The 16,436-nt window shown below is 40.6% G+C and overlaps 1 protein-coding gene across 15 annotated transcripts in view; it reads left to right on the top strand.

Annotated features, from left to right (window-relative positions):
* The window catches only part of ENTPD6 (ectonucleoside triphosphate diphosphohydrolase 6), a 47,956-nt gene that overhangs the window by 7,685 nt on the left and 23,835 nt on the right, over positions 1-16,436 (top strand). For 8 of the 15 annotated variants that reach the window (XM_032849424.1, XM_032849415.1, XM_032849419.1 and 5 more), the window contains 2 exons: positions 12,845-13,168; positions 14,921-14,997. In XM_032849424.1, coding sequence (XP_032705315.1) covers positions 12,877-13,168; positions 14,921-14,997 — 369 coding nt within the window. In that variant the 5' untranslated portion in view covers positions 12,845-12,876. Of the gene's footprint in view, positions 1-11,408; positions 11,427-11,973; positions 12,050-12,844; positions 13,169-14,920; positions 14,998-16,436 lie in introns of those variants that run through there. The other 7 variants (XM_032849416.1, XM_032849423.1, XM_032849418.1 and 4 more) reach the window with 6 other exon arrangements.

Raw genomic sequence — 16,436 nt, forward strand, 5'->3', positions numbered from 1 at the left:
TTTGGGAAGATTTTGGAATTCTTCTTGAAATGTTTGGTAAAATCAGAGGTGACTAACAAATCAGTATTCATTTGGGCCAGGGCTTTTCTTTGTTGGAAGATTTTTGAATACTGATTTGGTTGCCTTACTAGTTATGTGTCTTTAGATTTTTATTTCTTCATAATTCATCTTGGTAGATTATATGTTTCTAGGAATTTGTTTATTTCATGTAGGTTATCCAATTTATTAGTGTTCAACGGTTCATAATACTCTCATAAGCATTTTAATTCTATAAAATCAGTAGTAATGTTTCCTCTTTCATTTCTGATTTTAGTTATAATTTGAGTCTTCTCTCTTTATTCCTTAGTCAAGATAGCTGAAGGTTTCATTTATGGTGATCTTTTCAAAGAACCAAACTCTTGGTTTCATGATATATCTCTGTTGTTTTTCTATCCTCTATTTATCCTGCTTTAATTTTTATTGTTTCTTTTCTTCTAGCTTTGTGTTTAATTAATTCTTTTGGGGGGCACCTGTGTGGCTCAGCATCCAACTGAGCTTAACCATCCAACTAATGGTTAAGTATCCAACTCTTGATTTCTACTCAAGTCTTCATCCGAGGGTCCTAAGTTCAAGCCCTATATTGGGCTCCATGCTGGATGTGGAGGCTACTTAAAAAATAAATAAATAAAAATTTAAAATGTTTAAAAATAAATATGTGGGTGGGGGGGAATGGGGTAACTTAGTAATGGGCATTAAGGAGGGCCCCTGATGTGATGAGCATGGGATGTTATATGCAACTGATAAATTACTGAACACTACATTTGAAACTAATGATGTACTATATGTTGGCTAATTTAATTTAAATTTTTAAAAAATGTTTAAAAATAGAGAGGGAGGAGTCAAGATGGCGGAGAAGTAGCAGGCTGAGACTACTTCAGGTTGCGGGAGATCAGCTAGATAGCTTATCTAAAGATTGCAAACACCTACAAATCCAACGGGAGATCGAAGAGAAGAAGAACAGCAATTCTAGAAACAGAAAATCAACCACTTTCTGAAAGGTAGGACTGGCGGAGAAGTGAATCCAAAGCGACGGGAAGATAGACCGCGGGGTGAGGGGCCGGCTTCCGGCAAGCGGCGGAGCAACGGAGCACAAAATCAGGACTTTTAAAAGTCTGTTCCGCTGAGGGACATCGCTCCAGAGGCTTAACCGGGGTGAAGCCCACGCGGGGTCAGCGTGGGCTCAGGTCCCGCAGGGTCACAGAAGGATCGGGGTGTCTGAGTGTTGCAGAGCTTGCAGGTATTAGAACAGGGAAGCCGGCTACAGAGACAGAGCCGAGGAGTGACTCTCAGCTCGGGGTTACCTTGAACTGGTCTCAGGCTCCGTCAGCCCGGAGTAGGCCGGAGGCCAGGGTGACAGGAGTAATTGGGCCCTGTTCTCTGAGGGCGCACTGAGGAGTGGGGCCCCGGGCTCTCGGCTCCTCCGGGCCGGAGACTGGGAGGCCGCCATCTTCATTCCCGTCCTCTGGAACTCTACAGAAAGCGCTCAGGGAACAAAAGCTCCCGAAAGCAAACCCGAGCGAATTACTCAGCCCAGCCCCTGGTAAGGGCGGTGCAACTCCTCCTGGGGCAAAGACACTTGAGAATCACTACAACAGGCCCCTCCCCCAGAAGATCAACAAGAAACCCAGCCAGGACCATGTTCACTTACGGGGAGTGCAGTTTCAATACCAAGGAGAGCAGCGGAATTCCAGAGGAGGAGAAAGCAAAGCACAGAACTCATGGCTTTCTCCCCATGATTCTTTAGCCTTGCAGTTAATTTAATTTTTTTTCTTTTTCAATTTTTTTTTCTCTTCTTCTGCTAAATTTTTTTTTAACTTTTACCCTTTTCTTTTTTAACATTTTTTAACTAGGTTATCCAATATATATATATATTTTTTTCCTTTTTATATTTTTTCATTATTGGTTTTCTTTTTTTATTTGTTTCTTTTTTCTTTCTTTTTTTTTTTTTTTCTTTCTGAACCTCTTTATATCCCCTTCCCCCCCCTCACGATTTGGGATCTCTTCTGATTTGGCTAAAGCATATTTTCCTGTGGTTGTTGCCACCCTTTTAGTATTTTACTTGTTCCTTCATATACTCTTATCTGGACAAAATGACAAGGCGGAAAAATTCACCACAAAAAAAAGAACGAGAGTCAGTACCGAAGGCTAGGGACCTAATCAATACAGACATTGGTAATACGTCAGATCTAGAGTTCAGAATGACGATTCTCAAGGTTCTAGATGGGCTCGAAAAAGGCATGGAAGATATTAGAGAAACCCTCTCGGGAGATATAAAAGCCCTTTCTGGAGAAATAAAAGAACTAAAATCTAATCAAGTTGAAATAAAAAAAGCTATTAATGAGGTGCAATCAAAAACTGGAGGCTCTCACTGCTAGGATAAATGAGGCAGAAGAAAGAATTAGCGATCTAGAAGACCAAATGACAGAGAATAAAGAAGCTGAGCAAAAGAGGGACAAACAGCTACTGGACCACAAGGGCAGAATTCGAGAGATAAGTGACACCATAAGACGAAAAAACATTAGAATAATTGGGATTCCAGAAGAAGAAGAAAGAGAGAGGGGAGCAGAAGGTATATTGGAGAGAAGTATTGGAGAGAATTTCCCCAATATGGCAAAGGGAACAAGCGTCAAAATCCAGGAGGTTCAGAGAACCCCCCTCAAAATCAATAAGAATAGGTCCACACCCCGTCACCTAATAGTAAAATTTACAAGTCTTAGTGACAAAGAGAAAATCCTGAAAGCAGCCCGGGAGAAGAAGTCTGTAACATGCAATGGTAAAAATATTAGATTGGCAGCAGACTTATCCACAGAGACCTGGCAGGCCAGAAAGAGCTGGCATGATATATTCAGAGCACTAAATGAGGAAAAACATGCAGCCAAGAATACTATATCCAGCTAGGCTATCATTGAAAATAGAAGGAGAGATTAAAAGCTTCCAGGACAAACAAAAACTGAAAGAATTTGCAAACACCAAGCCAGCTCTACAGGAAATATTGAAAGGGGTCCTCTAAGCAAAGAGAGAGCCTAAAAGTAGTAGATCAGAAAGGAACAGAAACAATATATAATAACAGTCACTTTACAGGCAATAGAATGGCACTAAATTCATACCTCTCAATAGTTACCCTGAATGTTAATGGGCTAAATGCCCCAATCAAAAGACACAGGGTATCAGAATGGATAAAAAAACAAAACCCATCTATATGTTGCCTAAAAGAAACTCATTTTAAACCCGAAGACACCTTCAGACTTAAAGTGAGGGGGTGGAAAAGAATTTACCATGCTAATGGACATCAGAAGAAATAGGAGTGGCAATCCTTATATCAGATCAATTAGATTTTAAGCCAAAGACTGTAATAAGAGATGAGGAAGGACACTATATCATACTCAAAGGATCTGTCCAACAAGAAGATCTAACAATTGTAAATATCTATGCCCCGAACGTGGGAGCAGCCAACTATATAAACCAATTAATAACAAAAGCAAAGAAACACATCAACAATAATACAATAATAGTAGGGGACTTTAACACTCCCCTCACTGAAATAGACAGATCATCCAAGCAAAAGATCAACAAGGAAATAAAGGCCTTAAATGACACACTGGACCAGATGGATATCACAAATATATTCAGAACATTTCATCCCAAAGCAACAGAATACACATTCTTCTCTAGTGCACATGGAACATTCTCCAGAATAGATCACATCCTCAGTCCTAAATCAGGTCTCAACTGGTATCAAAAGATTGGGATCATTCCCTGCATATTTTCAGACCACAATGCTCTGAAGCTAGAACTGAATCACAGGAGGAAATTTGGAAAGAACCCAAATACATGGCGACTCAACAGCATCCTTCTAAAGAATGAATGGGTCAACCAGGAAATTAAAGAAGAATTGAAAAAATTCATGGAAACAAATGATAATGAAAATACAGCAGTTCAAAATCTGTGGGACACAACAAAGGCAGTCCTGAGAGGAAACTATATAGTGGTACAAGCCTTCCTCAAGAAACAAGAAAGGTCTCAGGTACACAACCTAACCCTACACCTAAAGGAGCTGGAGAGAGAACAAGAAAGAAACCCTAAACCCAGCAGGAGAAGAGAAATCATAAAGATCAGAGCAGAAATCAATGAAATAGAAACCAAAAAAACAATAGAACAAATCAACGAAACTAGGAGCTGGTTCTTTGAAAGAATTAATAAGATTGATAAACCCCTGGCCAGACTTATCAAAAAGAAAAGAGAAAGGACCCAAATAAATAAAATCATGAATGAAAGAGGAGAGATCACAACTAACACCAAAGAAATACAATTATAAGAACATATTATGAACAACTCTATGCCAACAAATTTGACAATCTGGAAGAAATGGATGCATTCCTAGAGACATATAAACTACCACAACTGAACCAGGAAGAAATAGAAAGCCTGAACAGACCCATAACCAGTAAGGAGATTGAAACAGTCATCAAAAATCTCCAAACAAACAAAAGCCCAGGGCCAGACGGCTTCCTGGGGGAATTCTACCAAACATTTAAAGAAGAACTAATTCCTATTCTCCTGAGACTGTTCCAAAAAATAGAAATGGAAGGAAAACTTCCAAACTCATTTTATGAGGTCAGCATCACCTTGATCCCAAAACCAGACAAGGATCCCATCAAAAAAGAGAACTACAGACCAATATCCTTGATGAACACAGATGCAAAAATTCTCACCAAAATACTAGCCAATAGGATTCAACAGTACATTAAAAGGATTATTCACCACGACTAAGTGGGATTTATTCCAGGGCTGCAAGGTTGGTTCAACATCCGCAAATCAATCAATGTGATACAACGCATCAATAAAAGAAAGAACAAGAACCATATGATACTCTCCATAGATGCTGAAAAAGCATTTGACAAAGTACAGCATCCCTTCCTGACCAAAACTCTTCAAAGTGTAGGAATAGAGGGCACATACCTCAATATCATCAAAGCCATCTATGAAAACCCATCGCAAATATCATTCTCAATGGAGAAAAACTGAAAGCTTTTCCGCTAAGGTCAGGAACACGGCAGGGATGTCTGTTATCACCACTGCTATTCAACATAGTACTAGAAGTCCTAGCCTCAGCAATCAGACAACAAAAAGAAATTAAAGGCATCCAAATCGGCAAAGAAGAAGTCAAACGATCACTCTTCGCAGATGATATGATACTATATGTGGAAAACCCAAAAGACGCCACTCCAAAACTGCTAGAACTGGTACAGGAATTCAGTAAAGTGTCAGGATATAAAATCAATGCACAGAAATCAGTTGCATTTCTCTACACCAACAACAAGATAGAAGAAAGAGAAATTAAGGAGTCAATCCCATTTACAATTGCACCCAAAACTATACGATACCTAGGAATAAACCTAACCAAAGAGACTTAGAATCTATACACAGAAAACTATAAAGTACTCATGAAAGAAATTGAGGAAGACACAAAGAAATGGAAAAATGTTCCATGCTCCTGGATTGGAAGAATAAATATTGTGAAAATGTTTATGCTACCTAAAGCAATCTACACATTTAATGCAATTCCTATCAAAGTACCATCCATTTTTTTTTTCAAAGAAATGGAACAAATAATCCTAAAATTTATATGGAACCAGAAAAGACCTCGAATAGCCAAAGGAATATTGAAAAAGAAAGCCAAAGTTCGTGGCATCACAATTCCGGACTTCAAGCTCTACTACAAAGCTGTCATCATCAAGACAGCATGGTACTGGCACAAAAACAGACACATAGATCAATGGAACAGAATAGAGAGCCCAGAAATAGACCCTCAACTCCATGGTCAACTAATCTTCGACAAAGCAGGAAAGAATGTCCAATGGAAAAAAGACAGCCTCTTCAATAAATGGTGTTGGGAAAATTGGATAGCCACATGCAGAAAAATGAAATTGGATCATTTCCTTACACCACACACGAAAATAGACTCAAAATGGATGAAGGACCTCAATGTGAGAAAGGAATCCATCAAAATCCTTGAGGAGAACACAGGCAGCAACCTCTTCGACCTCAGCCGCAGCAACATCTTCCTAGGAACATCGCCAAAGGCAAGGGAAGCAAGGGCAAAAATGAACTATTGGGATTTCATCAAGATCAAAAGCTTTTGCACAGCAAAGGAAACAGTTAACAAAACCAAAAGACAACTGACAGAATGGGAGAAGATATTTGCAAACAACATATCAGATAAAGGGCTAGTGTCCAGAATCTATAAAGAACTTAGCAAACTCAACACACAAAGAACAAATAATCCAATCAAGAAATGGGCAGAAGACATGAACAGACATTTCTGCAAAGAAGACATCCAAGTGGCCAACAGACACATGAAGAAGTGCTCCATATCACTCGGCATCGGGGAAATACAAATCAAAAACCACAATGAGATACCTCACACCAGTCAGAATGGCTAAAATGAACAAATCTGGAAATGACAGATGCTGGCGAGGATGCGGAGAAAGGGGAACCCTCCTACACTGCTGGTGGGAATGCAAGCTGGTGCAACCACTCTGGAAAACAGCATGGAGGTTCCTCAAAATGTTGAAAATAGAACTACCCTATGACCCAGCAATTGCACTGCTGGGTATTTACCCTAAAGATACAAACGTAGTGATCCGAAGGGGCACGTGCACCCGAATGTTTATAGCAGCAATGTCTACAATAGCCAAACTATGGAAAGAACCTAGATATCCATCAACAGACGAATGGATAAAGAAGAGGTGATATATATACACAATGGAATACTATGCAGCCATCAAAAGAAATGAAATCTTGCCATTTGTGACGACGTGGTTGGAACTAGAGGGTATCATGCTTAGCGAAATAAGTCAATCAGAGAAAGACAACTATCATATGATCTCCCTGATATGAGGGAGAAGAGATGCAACATGGGGGGTTAAGGGGGTAGGAGAAGAGTAAATGAAGCAAGTTGGGATTGGGAGGGAGAGAAACCATAAGTGACTCTTAATCTCACAAAACAAACTGAGGGTTGCTGGGGGGAGGGGGCTTGGGAGAGGTGGGGTGGGGTTATGGACATTGGGGAGTGTATGTGCTATGGTGAGTGCTGTGAAGTGTGTAAACCTGGCGATTCACAGACCTGTACCCCTGGGAAAAAAAATACATGTTTATAAAAAAATTTAAAAAAAAATATTTAAAAATAAATAAGTTGTACTTTTTCTAGTTTCTTAAGGTATACAGTTAGGTCATTGGTTTGAAATCTTCTCTTTTAACGTAAGCATTTACAGGTATAATTTCCCTTATTGGTACTGCTTTAACTGCATTCCATAAGTTTTGATATATTGTGTTTTCATTTTCATTTGTCACAAGATACTTTCTGATTTCCCTTTTGATTTCTTTTATGACCCATTGGTTGTTTTAAGAGTGTGGTATTTAGGGGCACCTGGGTGGCTCAGTTGGTTAAGTCTGCCTTTGGCTCAGGTCATGATCTCAGAGTCCTGGGATCAAGCCCTACATTGGGCTCCCTGCTCAACAGGGGAGTCTGTTTCTCTCTTTGCCCCATGCTCTCTCTCTTGTTCTGTCTCAGATCCTTTCACTCTTGTTCTATCGCAAATAAATAAAATGGTTTTTTTTAGAAGTGTGGTGTTTAGTTTCCAGGTATTTGGGAATTTTCTAGCTTTCCTTTTCCTGTTAACTTCTAGTTTCATTCCATTGTAATCAGAATATATACTTTGTGATCTTTTAAAATATATATCCTTGATGAACAAGGATGCAAAAATTCTCACCAAAATACTAGCCAATAGGATCCAACAGTACATTAAAAGGATTATTCACCACAACTAAGAGAGATTTATTCCTGGGCTGCAAGTTTGGTTCAATATCCACAAATCAATCAATGTGATACAATACATTAATAAAGAACAAGTACCATATGATCCTCTCAATAGATGCTGAAAAGCATTTGACAAAGTACAGCATCCTTTCATGATCAAAGCTCTTCAAAGTGTAGGGATAGAGGATACATACCTCAATATCATAAAAGCCATCTATGAAAAATCCACAGTGAATATTATTCTCAATGGGGAAAAACTGAGAGCTTTTCCCCTAAGGTCAGGATCATAGCAGGGATATCTGCTATGGGGATATCTGCTATATAGCAGGATATCTGCTATACTGCTATTCAACATAATACTAGAAGTCCTAGCCTCAGTAATCAGACAACAAAAATAAATTAAAGACATCTGAATCAGCAAAGAAGTCAAACTTTCACTCTTTGCAGATGATTTGATACTTTATTCTACATAAAACCCAAAAGACTCCACTCCAAAACTGCTAGAACGCATACAGGAATTCAGTAAAGTGTCAGGATATAAAATCAATGCACAGAACTCAGTTGCATTTCTATACACCAACAAGACAGAAGAAGGAAAGTAAGGAGTCGATCCCATTTACAAATGCACCCAAAACCATAAGACACCTAGGAATAAACCTAACCAAAGAGGCAAAGAATCTATACTCAGGAAACTGTCAAGTACTCATGAAAGAAATTGAGGAAGACACAAAGAAATGGAAAAATGTTCCATGATCACAGATTGGAAGAACAAATATTGTGAAAATGTCTATGCTACCTAAAGCAATCTACACATTTAACACAATCCCTATCAAAATACCATCAATTTTTTTTCAAAGAAATGGAGCAAATAATGGTAAAATTTATATGGAACCAGAAAAGACCCCAAATAGCCAGAGGAATGTTGAAAAAGAAAAACAAGTTGGTGGTATCACTATTCCAGACTTCAAGCCTTATTACAAAGCAGTAATCAAGACAGTATGGTACTGGCACAAAAATAGACACATAGATCAATGGAGCAGAATAGAGAGCCCAGAAATAGACCCTCAACTCTATGGTCAACTAATTCTTCGACAAAGCAGGAAAGAATGCCCAATGGAAAAAAGACAGTCTCTTCAACAAATGGTGTTGGGAAAATTGGACAGTCACATGCAGAAGAATGAAACTGGACCATTTCCTTACATCATACTCAAAAATAGATTCAAAATGGATGAAAGACCTCATTCTGAGACAGGAATTCATCAAAATCCTTGAGGAGACCACAGCCAGCAATCTCCGACCTCAGCTACAGCAACTTCTTCCTAGGAACATCGCCAAAGACAAGGGAAGCAAGGGCAAAAATGAACTATTAGGACTTCATCAAGATCAAAACCTTTTGCACAGCAAAGGAAAGAGTCAACAAAACCAAAAGACAACTGACAAAATGGGAGAAGATACTCACAAACGACATATCAGATAAAGGGCTAGTATCCAAAATCTATAAAGAACTTAGCAAACTCAACACCCAAAGAACAAATAATCCAATCAAGAAATGGGCAGAAAATATGAATAGACATTTCTGCAAAGAAGACATCCAAGTGGCCAACAGACACATGAAAAAGTGCTCCACATCACTCAGTATCAGGGAAATACAAATCAAAACCACAATGAGATACCACCGCACACCAGTCAGAATGGCTAAAATGAACAAGTCCGGAAATGACAGATGCTGGCGAGGATGCGGCGAAAGGGGAACCCTCCTACACTGTTGGTGAAATGCAAGCTGGTGCAGCCACTCTGGAAAACAGCATGGAGGTTCCTCAAAAAGTTGAAAATAGAGCTACCCAATGACCCAGCAATGGCACTATTGGGTATTTAACCTAAATATACAAATGTAGTGATCCGAAGGGACATGTGCACCCAAATGTTTATAGCAGCAATGTCCACAATCTCCAAACTGTGGAAAGAGCCTAGGTGTTCAACAACAGATAAATGGATAAAAAATATGTGAGATATATATATATATATATATATATATATATATATATATATACACACACACACACACACACACACACACACACACCACGGAATACTATGTAGCCATAAAAAGAAATGAAATCTTGGGGCGCCTGGGTGGCTCAGTGGGTTAAAGCCTCTGCCTTCGGCTCAGGTCACGATCCCAGGGTCCTAGGATTGAGCCCTGCATCGGGCTCTCTGCTCAGCAGGGAGCCTGCTTCCCTTCCCCTCTCTCTCTGCCTGCCTCTCTGCCTACTTGTGATCTCTGTCTGTCAAATAAATAAATAAAATCTTAAAAAAAAAGAAAAGAAATGAAATCTTGTCATTTGCAACAACATGGATGGAACTAGAGGGTATTGTGCTGAGTGAAATAAGTCAATCAGAGGAGGATAGTTACATATGATCTCTGATGTGAGGAATTTGAGAGGCAGGGCAGGGGTTTATTGGGGGTAGGGAAGGAAAAAATGAAACAAGATGAGAGGGAGACAAACCATAAGAGACTCTTAATCTCATGAAACAAACAGTTGCTGGGGAGTGGAGAGGTAGGGATAGGGGGGCTGGGTTATTGACATTGGGGAGGGCATGTGTTATGGTGAGTGCTATGAAATGTGTAAGCCTGATGATTCACAGACCTGTACCCCTGGAGCGAATAATACATTGTATGTTAATTAAAAATATATATTGAGACATGTTCTGTAGCCTGTCATTGGGGTACAGATGGCCCTTCTTTTCACTACATCTGTATCTTTGGGGTATATACCCAGTATTGCAATGAGCATGGAATGTTTTTCCATTTCTTTGTGTCCTCCTCAATTTCTTCCATAAGTGTTCTGTAGTTTTCAGAGTATAAGTCCTTTCTTCTTTGGTTAGGTTTATTCCCAAGTATCTTACAGTTTTTGGTGCAATTAGAATTTGGATTAAGTCCTTAATTTCTCTTTGTTCTGTCTCATTGTTAGTCTATAGAAATGCAGCTGATTTGCTGAATTCCTGTATGAGTTATAGCAATTCTTGGTTAGAGTCTTTTGGGTTGTCCACATTGAATATCATGTCATCTGCAAAGAGTGAGAGTTTGACTTCTTTGCTGATTTGGATGTCTTTTATTTCTTTTTATTTATGATTGCTGAGGCTAGGACTTCTAGCACTATGTTGAACAACAGTAGTTGAGAGTGGGCATCACTGTCGTGTTCCTGACTTCAGGGGAAAAGCTCTCAGTTTTTCCCCATTGAGAATGATAATCTCTGTGGGCTTTTCATTAGTGGCTTTTATGATATTGAGGTATATTCCCTTTATCACTGTGGAGAGTTTTAAGAAAGGATGCTGTATTTTGGTTTTTTTTTTGTTTTTTGTTTTTTGTTTGTTAAAGATTTATTTATTTATTTGACAGAGATCACAAGTAGGCAGAGCAGCAGTCAGAGAGAGAGGAAGGGAAGCAGGCTCCCTGCTGAGCATGGACCCCCCCCCCCCCACCCCGCCCGATGCGGGGCTCTTTCCCAGGACCATGGAATCATGACCTGAGCCGAAGGCAGAGGCTTTAACCCACTGAGCCACCCAGGTGCCCCAGGATGCTGTATTTTATCAAATGCTTTTTCTGCATCAATTGAGAGGATTGTATGGGTCTTATCCTTTCTTTTATTGCGATGTATCTTGACTGATTTGCAGATGTTGAACCACCTTGCAGCCCAAGAATAAATCCTACTTGGTTGTGGTGAACAGTCTTTTTCTTTTTCTTTCTTTCTTTCTTTCTTTTTTTTTTTTTTTGTGAACAGTTTTCTTAATGTATTGTTAGATCTTTTTTCTAATAATTTTTATTATTTTTTTATAAACATATAATGTATTATTAGCCCCAGGGGTGCAGGTCTGTGAATCGCCAGGTTTACACACTTCATAGCACTCACCATAGCACATACCCTCCCCAATGTCTATAACCCCACCCACCACTCTCTCCCTGTATTATTGGATCTTAATGTATTGTTGGATCCTATTGCCTAGTATTTTGGTGAGAATTTTTGCATCCATGTTTGTCAGGGATATTGGTCTGTTATGTGCCTTTCTTTCAACATGGCACTTTCCTGTCTCCTTACCTCTAGGAGAGTCCACTCCATTTGCCACAACTAACAGAGTCAGGGATGGACACAGGTGGACATTCCCCAAGGGTAGGGGATCCCTGAGAATCAGGTACCCCACTTGTCATTTGAAGCCTTGGGTTGTCATAATCCTTTTATAGCCATATTCCACTGTTTTCTCTCCAAACTTTGAAGCATGGTGTCTTACATCAGAAGCTGCTAAGAAAGCCCAAACAAATGCATTCATTTGGGGGCACAGGGGGCATTGAACAAAGACAGTGGTGCTGAGTTTGTTCTTTTGATATTCAGGTAGGATTTTCATAAGCTTGGAAAGCACACAGGCATTATTTCCTCCTTGGCAGAGTGTAGTACCTGAGTGAAAAGAGACATCTGTGAAACTTACAGGAAAATGAGCTGTGTTTCTCAGATGTGGCTGGGGCTCTCTGTAGTTCCCAAGGGATGAGACTTTAAGCCTTCTAAGAATTGAATATCTATATAGAAGAGGAAGGGAGAATTGAAAAAATTGATTGGACATGTGTTTGTGTACCTTGAAAAGTTTGGGGACACCATTTACATGTGGCTTTTTAAAGTGGCAACAAGTCCAAAAACCACTAGTCTGGAACATTAATTGCTGGAGTCCAGGCTCAGGCTTTAGAGCCATCAGTTGTGGGTCTGTGCCCCAAGTCAGACCCTCCAGGACCTGCTGCCTCGAACAGGTTTTCTAGTCTTTGTAAACTCCAGTTTCTGTTCTCTTCTGTAAATTGGGCTCATAACTCTGGAAGCACTTTGAGAACTGAATGAAACTTCTGATTCAGTTTCTGGCTGAACGTTTTGTCCCTAAGCACAGGGACTTCTGACTTGCCCCAGAAGCGTGTATCCTAACATGTCTTTCCTGCCTTCCCTTCAGCAGCTGCAGCACAGTCCTCAGCAGACAGAGAAATGAGAAAAATACCAAATAATGGGAACCTGAAGATGACAAAGGTGGCGTACCCCCTGGGGCTGTTCATATGCCTGTTCATCTATGTCGCCTACATCAAGTGGCACTGGGCCTCTGCTACCCAGGCCTTCTTCAGCATCACTGAGGTGGCATCAGGGGCCCGGAGGGGCCACCAGGCTCACAGTGCCCCAGGGACAGCTGCACATGGTCATGAAGTTTTCTACGGCATCATGTTTGATGCAGGAAGCACTGGAACCCGCGTCCACATCTTCCAGTTCAGCCGGCAACCTGGAGGTATGCTGGGTAGAGTGCCTTGGCTTCTCACTGCTAGGATCTCTTCACTCACAGCAGAGCTCTTGGGATCTCTTTCACTTACAGCACAGTGGTTAGGCTGGATGCCCTGCCTCGGACTGGGCTAGCCATAATTGTATATATTCATATATTCATATATATGTTCACACTTGTACTTTTTTTTTAAACATGTTTTCCTCTTAGAAACGCCCACTTTGACGCATGAGACATTCAAAGCACTGAAGCCAGGTCTTTCTGGAAGCTTGTCAAAAATACAGGTTCCCAGAGAGGCTGGTTCAGGTGTGGGTTGGGGCCCAGGAATCTAAGTTTCCCAGGACTTCCTGACTGTCCTTACTCACAGTAGCTTCTGGTGACCACCTGAAGGCATCTGAGATCCCTGAGGGTGTTAGGTGGCTAATCTAAGGCTGTCTAATCCCAGCATTCAGCAGCAGATCAGGTGGCCAGGATCATGACTTAGGCCAGAAGCTGCATTGAGAGAGTTTAAGGCAGAAAGTTGCCCCTGACTTGGGCTAGTATGAGGCAGAGTCTGGGAAAGTCATGAACTAGCCAAGGAGCTGGGACCTAGACTGACACGGTGCAGCCCAGTGGGTCCAATCAGAGTGACAGATGAGAGTGGCCTCAGCAGTGAGAAGGGAGCTGGAGCCTGAGCCCCGTTATAACCTGCGTTATAAACTGCGGATGGGGGTCTGCAGGCTTCCAGCACTAGGGTGGAGGGAGTTTATGTGTGTTCTCCCCGTAGCTGCTTCTGTGGGGAGATCCAGTCCATTGTGCAGCTCTGTACTCTGTCCTTTCTCCCTTTGATCTCCTTTCCTGTCACCTCTTGTACCCTCCTGCTCTGAGAGTCACCCTCCAGCTTCTAGCCTGTGAGTGTTTTGCCCCTGACTGCTCAGTAGGTCCATCGGCCATAGCTAGTTCTTTGCTGACCCTCAATACCTTTTGAGTAGACACTGTTCTGGGCATTTAACAGAGCTGGTGGCAACAGACACTGTTAGTAGCTCTCTCCAGAGCTGTCATGTTTTACTTTTCATCTGCTTTATCTTTTAACTCAGTTCAGTAGTTGAGTTTTTATCTGCCAGACCTACCTACCTCCAAAAATGGTTTTTAAGCTTTTAAGACAACTTGTCAGCATGTAATCCTTTAATAGCCATAGTCCAGTGTTTTATCTCTAAAGAGACCTCCTTTCAAAAAGTTCTGTCCCTGATTTTTCCTCCTGGGTCTTCATGTCCAAATTCAGGCCAACATCCCTTGGCCACCAATGTGCCTCTAAACAGTCCCCTGCTGTATGCACATGAATCGAGGGCCTTCATAATTTAGGACAACTGTTTTTTTAAACGAAGAGGAAAAAAAATGTTCTTTAGAACCTACTACACCCATCCCAGGATAGAAAAATAAATTTTATATTTGCAGTTTAGAATCATCTGCCCTGCTCCTCAGTCAATGTAACAAGAATTAACCATATTAAAATTCAGCAGTTTAGATGGATATAGTTTTATATGTAAATCATACCTCAGTAAAGTTGGTTTTTTTTTTAAAAAGTTCTGACCAAAGCATCAGGTAGAATGCTTATTTTGTTTATCTGGGCTAAAGAGGCAGTGTTCCGGTCACTTTGGAATTGGTCTGATTTCAGACATTTGCCTTTAAAAAGGGTGGCTAGCCATAATTGTATATATTCATATATTCATATATATGTGTTCACACTTGTACTTTTTTTTTTTAAACATGTTTTCCTCTTAGAAACTCCCACTTTGACGCATGAGACATTCAAAGCACTGAAGCCAGGTCTTTCTGCTTATGCTGATGATGTTGAAAAGGTAATGATTTTCTCTCAGGTCTATTTGTTCTTCAGATTTGTTTTCCAACTCTGCAGTTTGTTAAAGCCAATTCCCTTTCTCTTGAGTGTGTTGATCTTTGCAGAGGAAAGCATCTCTGATGGTGCTGCCCTGAAACATTTCATGCTATTTAGGATAGTCAGATGGGGGAAACTGGTACAGTGCATGGGGCCAAAGGAGGACCACTACCCCTACCCCACCACCTTCCCCCACACTCCAGCTTCCCGGGCCCTTCCCCCAACCACCAGGCATGCCACACAGAAGTCTTGGTGCAGTTCAAAAACACAAAGGCTACAAACTGACAAAAAAGCAGTGTTTGAGGGTTTAATTGTTTTTGTTCCAGTTCCTTCAACTGAAGATGACAAAAGTTGACAAAAAAATTGAACTTAAAATGTGTTTTGCAAAAATCCACAAAACCAAATAAAAGTGATTTACTTAAACTGTCCAATAATGATTTTTATAAATTTGTAACTTTTATACTTCTCAACTCCTTAAAGCTTACAGCTGCACTAGTACAGGACACCTGTATTTCTGCTAAGGCGCTGATGAAATGGACTGGGTAGTAACATAGCTACAAGTTCCTTTTGAGTCAAGTATGTCTTCAAAGCTAATACATTAGGGCACCTGAGTGGCTCAGTTCAGGGCATGATCCTGGGGTCATGGGTTCGAGCCTCATGTCAGGCTCCCCACTCAGTGGGGAGCCTACTTCTCCCTCTGCCTCTACCCCTGCTTGTACTCTGTCTCTTTTTCAAATAAATAAATAAAATCTTAAAAAAAGAAAAGGTAATACATTCTTGCGCACAGGTCCATCTTGATCTTAGACAGTAAATTCATAGGCCTGCTTTCCTGTGGCTTGGTTAAAAAACAAGTTGAAAACAAAAATCAAAATGAGTGATGTTAGAGTAACTATAATATTACACGTGAGTTAGCTTTAGAATAAACTCAGAAGATTTTTAAAACCTTAGTCGTTTTAGGCGATGCATATTCAAGTGGGACATATTTCACTGCTTCACAGGGCAGGTGGTGAGAGTGCTCCTCCTGCTCCAGTCTTCCCTAGGAGGTCTGTTGATCCTGGTTTCTTTTTTTTTTTTTAAGATTTTATTTATTTATTTGACAGAGAAGAGAGATCACAAGTAGGCAGAGAGGCAGGCAGAGAGAGAGCGGGAAGGCTCCCTGCTGAGCAGAGAGCCCGATGCGAGACTCGATCCCAGGACTCTGAGATCACGACCTGAGCTGAAGACAGAGGCTTAACCCACTGAGCCACCCAGGTGCCCCCTGATTTCTTATGTCTTTCAAGGGCTTGTTGACATAACCTATGAGCAAATTCATCTGTATTCTTCCCCTTCCCCTGTTTATTTCACATAAACAATAGAATGGTATTCATGTTGTCACGTACTTACTTGTGTTACTCAACAATATAA

This window comes from Lontra canadensis, unplaced genomic scaffold (genome assembly GCF_010015895.1).
Source record: "Lontra canadensis isolate GAN:19392208 unplaced genomic scaffold, GSC_riverotter_1.0 scaffold228, whole genome shotgun sequence".
Taxonomy (NCBI): domain Eukaryota; kingdom Metazoa; phylum Chordata; class Mammalia; order Carnivora; family Mustelidae; genus Lontra; species Lontra canadensis.